This window comes from Aplysia californica, unplaced genomic scaffold (genome assembly GCF_000002075.1).
Source record: "Aplysia californica isolate F4 #8 unplaced genomic scaffold, AplCal3.0 scaffold00103, whole genome shotgun sequence".
Classification (NCBI taxonomy): Eukaryota; Metazoa; Mollusca; class Gastropoda; order Aplysiida; family Aplysiidae; genus Aplysia; species Aplysia californica.
Genome location: NW_004797373.1, coordinates 432,322 through 440,707, shown reverse-complemented (window position 1 = coordinate 440,707; position 8,386 = coordinate 432,322). Strand labels below are relative to the sequence as shown.

Sequence of the window (8,386 nt, the reverse complement as noted above, 5' to 3'; positions counted from 1 at the left end):
CTGGTTGAGATAATTATTTTGGTATCAGTGTTGTTGTGAAGATTGAAAAGAATTTACCTTATCTCTTATCCAGTTTTCGCGTCAACAGAAAAGCTTTTTCTGACCTTGACGGATAAAAATAAAATAGAACTTTCAGAGAACATTTGATGGTCCTTAGGACACGGTGACTTCCTGACCCACGTGCACTTTTTTCGTAAAGTTATGTGTATATTCAACATTCCTATGAACACTTATAATAAGGTTATTTAAGAGGAGATATCTCCTAATATGACGTCCGTCTCCGATACGGACGAGCCGAATGGTTTGATAGCCTTGAAAACTCAACAATTTAATTACCCTTCTGGGATTCGAACCACAGCTATCCATTCCGAGGTCCATCATAATACTGAATTATGAGCTAAAGAAATGCCCACTTCTTTTGATTGTGGTGTAAATTAATAGTTATGGCACGACAGGCCTGTTGTATTCTTTTGAGTTTTGTGGGGAGGGTGGTATTTTAAAAATCTTTTTAAACATTAATCAATAAAATTAATTCATTGTTTTTATTTTTGCTTCTGAAAACGAAAGAAGTGATTGCATACCTTCATTGTAGGCACTGGGGTTTCGGTCTTGAAAACAAACGTGCAATGAAAAAAGTAACAAAACAATTCAGCAATTTATGGACTTCGCATTGCAAAACTTGACCACTCTTATTCTCAGACAGAAAGACCTACTTTTTTCTTGCTTTTGATTTGCTTTTTAAAATTTCTTGGTCTGCATTTTATAGTCTATGTGTTGGTTTAATGACCTGTTGGACAAAAAAAACAGGGAATTTTAAAAGAGAAGAACCGGGCCCAGATGTTAATACAAAGGTGGAGAAAAGAAACAGACTTACACAATGCTCTAATTAATACTCATGTACCCTTAGAATGAGTCTTGCTATGAACAATTACATTGACGTAAAGCAGGGATGGTATCCTGCTGAAAGAAAGAAAGAGAGAGAGCGAGCGAGAGAGAGAGAGAGAGAGAGAGAGAGAGAGAGAGAGAGAGAGTGTGTGTGTTTGTGTGTGTATATGTGTTTGTGTATGTATGTGTGTGTGTGTCTGTGTGTGTGCGTGTGCGTGTGTGTGTGTGTGTGTGTGTGTGTGTGTGTGTGTGTGTGTGTGTGTGTGTGTGTGTGTGTGTGTATGTAAAGAATGTCTCTATCACTCCTTTGAATTTTTTTTCAGTAGGTCATCATCTCTGCCACTGACGTGTTTGGTGCAGCAGTTAGATGTTTCGCGCAGGGGACCCGTGTTTGATTCCCGAGTAGGGAGAACATTATATCTCGGTCTTTCGACTGGGATGTATTCCTTTCAGCCCGAGTAGGCCCTGGCAGGCAGGATTGGAAGCTAGCACCCTATATATAATACTATCTAAATTGTGTCGATGGGGTCTTAAAACACCTACATAAAAATTTAAACCCATCTCCACTTTACATGTGTCACTTTTCATGTTATAGCCCTTGTAAGACTTTCAATGCATCTAAACGTACTGTACAATCGGAATTACAATGACCATTTTAAGAAAGAACATGATGAAGTGCTACATCTTTCCCATATTTTCCAAAACTATATGGCGCTGAGACCTGGATTTTAACAAAGAAAGAAGAAAAAAAAATAGCTGCATTTGAGCTGTAATGCTACCGAATAATGGCCAGAATGAGCTGGGGAGGAAAAGAGCGAGGTGTGTCAGATTCTCCACACAAGAGAAAACCCTGCTTAACCAAATGAAAAGTAGAAAAATATAAAACGTTGATCATCATACAAAACGCTATCGAACCATTGTGAAAAGGGTGCTTGAGGGCAGGATGGGGGTCAAGTGAGCCAGCTGGAGCAGACAAAGAGTAACATGGACAACACTAAGGAGTAAGACATGGACTGCCCTAGGTATGACAGAATGTGGATCGGCAGCTGGCGGCCGAAAGCGCTGGAGGGTAATTACAAGTCAAACTCAGAGCGCGGGCTCTCGTGGCTTACTGGTTAAGGTGTTCGCGTCCTATTCAATAGGTCCCAGGTTCGAATCCGGATAGCAACGGAGATTTTTCTGCTCTAAAATTGACTCCTTTCACCTCCTTTCTGCTCTCTATCAATGTCCTATCGTCTGCTTTCGTCTCCGCCCCCTTTGGCCCCTCCTCCGGGCTCCCGGCTCTTTCTGGAGCCTTTAAATATTCTACTGCTACTCCTGGCTCCTTCTTACTGTTGTCTTTCAGCCACACCCCTGATCTTATGGTAGGAAAGATCTACATCTAGCCTTCTCGGACAAGGGCGAAAAATTTCTGAGGTCCCGAGTGCAAGTTGTAGATCCCTTGGCGGTCCAAACTCGATAAGAGTAGGCTTCAGCTGCCACCCGGAGAAACTTCGAAATTTCCCACCCACTTAAAATGTTAAATAAGTCCCGCTGGCTCATATGACCAGTTGCGAGCGCATTAAAACACTTACCTTTCTTTAATCAAAAACTGTAAGTCAGAGATGACACCTCCAGGGGTACAGAATATGACTGCAGACGTATTCAAGTAGATTTATTGCCAACCAATTTTTAGAGAAGAAAATAATTATTTTCCTTCGATGTCAGGTTTCGAACCCGGGACCTATTGACTGAGAGGCGAACACAGTAACCTCTAGACAACGAGAGCCTCCAAAGTTTGCTCCCTCTTTTCTCGCTATTTCCCAGAGACAATGCCATTTCTGTAAGGTGGTCGTAAATTGTACGAGTAAGGACAGAGGAGTTTTATTGGTCACTTAAGAGGCAGTCTTTGACCTTTGCTTGTCCAGGCCAACCAGCGTTGAGAGAGAGAGAGAGAGCTGACGTTCCCGTACAAAAACCGACGACATACTTGATAAATACTTTTTTCTCTCTGGGGTTGAACTTGCTTTTCTGCGTGCCACGGTGAGGTGCCTAACCGCTGCACCACAGATGTCAATGCCTGGGTCGTAATTTCAAAATAAGCTACTCTACATACGAGGGGAGTCGAAGAGCAATGATGGTTCGTTTATAAATTAAAGACAAAAGAAAGCAGTTGCAGCTATCATTCCTCAAATTCAAGAGGAGCATCTACATTTAATTGTGCAAAATAGCGAACAACTTGCATTACTTTTTTTTTTACTTCCCCTCTCACTTTTTTTTAAACGTGCGTGTACTGCTTTGACATTGTCTAATGCTCTTATCACATGTATCACATTTCTAGATTAGTAACAGTTATGCCAAGGACGATACTCCCAGCTCGGTATTTTGCTTTATTTTAGCTTACTATATTTGGCATCAAGTTTGGATGCCAAGGACATAGTAAGGTCAGCTGGTACGTATAAAATGAATGAGAGCCCCGGTTTATACAGCACGACCGAGACACTTCTCGGTACAATCACCGCACTTTTCTCTTGCACGATTTGGTACCACACTGCACACCATGAAGGTACGCAATCAATGCTCTCTTTATTTTGTCTTTGTTCTCCTGTGCGTCGAAAACGTAGTTGAAGAAATGCGATTTCCTATTTTTCTGTAAAAAATAACAATGAGTATTTAAAAGAAAAGTCTCTTATGGCATGTGTCTATGTTTGTTTCTAATCTATTAAGTGTCGCTTATGACGTCTGTTAATTTATTCCGTTTCCTGCTAAAATTCAGACTGTCAATTGTTATTGTTAACCAAAGACTTTGTTCTTTGTTTTGTCTTACTTTCTTTGTAGAACAGAATAAAATTAAGAATTTTTAAGCATAGCCATTTGTATGAGCATTTGTAAAAAGAAGTGCAAACATTTTAAATGCTTTTTTCTGGCAAAATTTCTGAATGGAAACTAAAATTAGGCAATTAAAATGTATGATTAAATTGACCATTTATTGCCGAAAAATAAACCAACTATGCCACTGAAGCTAACGTTTCAATACTATGCCCAAGCATCAAAATGTCTCTAAAGCACTGTACTTACTTACATATTATGTACTTGGTTGGAGAATAAGCATCATTGCAGGCGGCACAATGCCATAGCCAAGCGTCTATACAAAAATAATCACTGCTTTCCTTCCGAATTTTGGAACACTGTTGCAGTCCAATTCCCCCTTAGACGTAGACCTGATAAATTACATGTAAAAACTTAAAAGACGTTCACAAGCACCAATGAACAGTATGCCTAGCATTCAAAACTGTTCCATTGCCACTTATACCCTATTCATCCTTTTCGGGCCGCTCCATAAGCAGTCACAAGCTTTGATTATGTAAGTTTAAAGTGATGTTAGAAGAGTCTACCTAAGGAGTTGATGGGAACAGGTTCCACAACACTCGAAACTGTTTCATTGCTACATTAATACCCTGTTCACCCCTTTCGGGCCACTGTCATAAGCAGTCACAAGCACTGATTATATAGACTAAATATAACACTGGTCGAGTCATCCTCACAAAAGTGAAGAGAACTAACTCCTAATAACCCTATGACTGCGCTGCTAGTGCTTGTTCTTTTCCCCCGACTTTTTACCGTCCTATAATCAGATCGTGACCTCGATTATGACACCCGCTCCTGGCTGCGAAAAGCTAGACAAAAAAACAGCCGAACGTATTGTTAGCTGGAATAAATATCTAATGAGACACTTTCCCGATTATTTTGGCTGTTGAACATACAATATGAATTCAGGAGTTGTTTTCACGTTGCCGCCACGAGTAAGATTCTTGTGTGACATCTCTATCTGGTCCCTTGTCTCACTTTGATTACCATGTCAAACAAAATATCAGCCTTCGCCCCTGCGCTCTTCGACCCCTCCTCTCCAGGATCCATGAAATGGTCTGCTTGTTGACCATGCTAGTTATCAGCTGGTTAGATATTTTTCTGGCTTTTCTTAAAGCAATGTTTGCTATAAAAAGAACGTTTTTTAAAAAAAATGTTTAATGATTATGATCTGCTTCGAAACCAGTAGTTTCAGTTGACATCAGCCTGTAAATTCTATTCGTTTTAACACACAAAAATTATCGTCTTTGTTCTCTTATCCCAGCTGCCAAGATGTGAAACACGAGAAACCGCCTCTCAAGCAGCAAACGTGTGTTGAAAAGGGGATAACCAAACTAGAAACTTTAAATAAAGGAAAGACATTGGACCAATCCCAGAACCGGTTTTGAAAGAGATAAGACAGCTAAGGTTGTTTATATATATATATATATATATATATATATATATATATATATATATATATATATATATATATATATATATATATGTTTATACATAAACGTACACGTATATCGCAGAGAAAACTAATGGTTTAATCTGTGCAATGTCACAAGTGTATGAAAATGCCAATCTCAAAACTTAAAAACAGTTCAACATCGAAATGTTTTGAATTCCAGAATGCTTGTCTGGTCTTGTTGGCAGCTTTGGTTGCAGTTGGTGAGTATCTATCTATCTATCTATCTATCTATCTATCTATCTATCTATCTATCTATCTATCAAATATTACCTAATCTACGGGTTGAAATTAAAATACAAATACATGTAGGTACTTTCGATTTACTGCTGTGTCAGTGTCCCTAGATTATCATATTCTCGGCTTAATTCATAAAAGACATTGCACTCCGATCATTTGACAACGCTTGATGATGTGCTGTTTGGAGGCATAACTTCATTATTAAAACAAGATTTTTCGATTCCGTTTTCTTTATCTCAAACTTTAAAAGGCATGCAACTACAAGTATGCCATGATTCGTAGATTCATACAACTTCACCTTTATGGTATGTGTATAATGGTTCAAATAAATGTACAGCAACTTTACCTTTGGCCAGCTGCTAATTGGAAAACATTCTGTTTTCGATACGTTCTTTAAGAGTTAATGCTTTTTACATCAAGGTTGTCTGACAGTGTACCACATAAATTGTCGTGTAATCAGATTAAGACAAGAAATATTTGAGTGTGAAGGAATATTAGATACGTCCTTTTACCAGACAGAAAGGATAATACTAAATGGATAATTATCAGCCCCCCCCCCCCCAAAAAAAGCAGTCACAATATGGAGATATTGACCAAAAATTGACACTATAGGGTCAAATTTGTAAATTTTCTATAGATGCCATATTCTTTAAGTATAACACTCCTTATATTTCATACCTATAAATTGTAAAAACTTCACCTATAAGTGTGATATATCTATTTCCTTAAGGCCTGAATCCGAGAAGTAACTCATTTTGCACACGCACACACACACACTCACACTACCAAATACAAACATCAAACTAAAACAAAACAAACGCACAAGCGAACAAAAAACCAGAACCGAAAAAAATCTATTGAATTAAGCCACACACACACACAAAACAACAACAATTTCCCCGTTGACTTTTCCAGCGTCCAGTCAACAGAGATTAACGGTCTCTGGAAACGTCTTCAAACTTAACAACCACCATGTCTTCTTGTCTGGCGCGAACCTTGCCTGGATCAACTATGCGCGCGATTTTGGAAATGGACAGTGGGCAAGATCGAAACCAAAGATCGAAGAACAGCTCAGGCTTCTACATCAAGCCGGGGGAAACAGTATGCGTAAGTTTACCAGAACTACATGTACATTTAATTTACTAAGAAATCTACCTTAAAAAAAACTAAATTTTAATTTAGAAATTAATATTCAAGATATAGAAATACACAGAAAAGAATATAATTAAAATCGAACCTGAGTAAGACAGCCACGCATTGTCGAGGAGAAAAATGGCCATATAAGACAGGTGGCCGTCATACGCAGGACTGATCAAAATGAAGAAAACAAACAACAAGCTTCTGAAATCTCAACTGTAGGTCGTCGCAGGCTTAGGACTGCCCTGAGGCTCATTAATTTGTTTTTCTTTTGAACAAGAATGGGGGGGGGGGGGGAGGAAGGTTTATGTGTTTTTTGTTGTTGCTGTTGTTGTTGTCGTTGTTGTTGTCAGCTTTATGTTTTTAATTATGGCTTCTGCAAGGTTAAAACAAAACGAAATTTGTTCGAGTTCGATGCGGAAGGCCGAGTACCACAGTAAAACAAACAAGTGGGTCGCCACCACTCAGCGAACCAGCGACACCTCTATCGCGAGTTTGTGTTAACGTCCATTGCTATGTAGGCCTACTGGGTTTACGGACTGGGAAGGGCTATACAGTGAACTCTCACTTCACTTACGATTCATTGTGTACGAGTTGTGGGCGGGGTTTATAGGTTATAATTGCGGATCACACACTTATCCCTCACCAGCCGCTGAAAAGTGATTGTTGCCTATTAAATTTTATTGGTCAACTTGGGTAAACATTGGGAGCGGCAAAAGCAACATGATCATTGGAGAGACTAGCAGTAATGACAGGTGGATGGATTGGGACGACTCGTCAACAAAGTCAGGGGTCAAAAAACATAATTTATGACAAAGGCTGGTGTCGGGCGATGCGTGCCCGTTTTTAGACGAGTAATTTTGGTTGTAGGTTGATAACATAATATGGTCGCCTTGGCCGCGTTGGGCGGATGATCTTTTTATACATGGAAATTATCGCGAAAAGATACCGCAGGGGAGGGGGGGGATGAAAGTGTCCGTTTCACCAGCAGGTGGCTGTCATAACATGTTCAACTGAATATGAATATTTTTCCCACATACGTACCAATTGATCGTGAGAGAACTTTCGACTGAAACACATATCATTACTTAACACTTAATAAACACATGATAACGGGAGCTGCTCGTACGGGGGTTATTTCCATTAGGAAAGACATGTACATGTCAAGAACTGAGACTCTTTTCTGCCCAAATGTTAAACATCGTGGTGAAATTAAGCCCTCGTCAAAACAATGAATTCGAAGAAACTGGCATTTTTCCGCAGATATGGCAATTTCAATCAACATTTTTTCGCTGTGTGGATTTTATTGAAAAAACGTTGATGAAAGATTTTTAAAAATGTAACTTGTTTAGTTTCCAAGAACTCGCATGCTTTGGAAGTCACCAAACTCTGGCGATTATTTCCTCACTAATTTGACCTCTGACACAGTGCGACCCCCACTTCTTTCTATCACAAACGTATCAACTTCTATTGTGGAAAGATGGGTAATTCCTTAATCAGAATCAAGCCAAATGAACGAGCTTTTAGATGATACCAGTACCATATACCCCCTCCCCCCCCCAAAAAAAATTAATAATAACAAGTACCGCATGATTCCAACACGTTGTCTCACAAATGCTTTGACTTTGAACAGGACTGTGGATACACATTCAGGGGGAGACAACCCCCAAGTTTGACAACAACGGTTACGTCACAGCACCTGACAACGGGGGGACGCTGCTGGACGACTTCAAAGACTTGCTGGACACAGCTCAGAAGTAAGTCACAGTTGAGCGATTTTATTACAATTGTATGAAGATTTTTCCGGCTTACTTTTTTTCTCCG

At 39.5% G+C, this 8,386-nt stretch overlaps 1 protein-coding gene across 1 annotated transcript; it reads left to right on the top strand.

The window, feature by feature from the left end:
• The first annotated feature begins 3,424 nt into the window (after window positions 1–3,424).
• On the top strand, window positions 3,425–8,323 carry LOC106011396 (mannan endo-1,4-beta-mannosidase). The gene is made up of 4 exons (XM_013080866.2): window positions 3,425–3,430; window positions 5,349–5,388; window positions 6,341–6,532; window positions 8,196–8,323. The coding sequence occupies exons 1-4, from the start codon at window positions 3,425–3,427 to the stop codon at window positions 8,321–8,323; spliced, it is 366 nt and encodes a 121-aa protein (XP_012936320.2).
• Window positions 8,324–8,386: the final 63 nt, after the last annotated feature.

Bases quoted from the DNA above. Each gene is read 5' to 3' on its own strand.
- LOC106011396 (XM_013080866.2), top strand. The intron at 5,389-6,340 runs GTGAGTATCTAT...TGACTTTTCCAG, and splicing joins GGCAGCTTTGGTTGCAGTTG to CGTCCAGTCAACAGAGATTA. The intron at 6,533-8,195 runs GTAAGTTTACCA...GACTTTGAACAG, and splicing joins AGCCGGGGGAAACAGTATGC to GACTGTGGATACACATTCAG.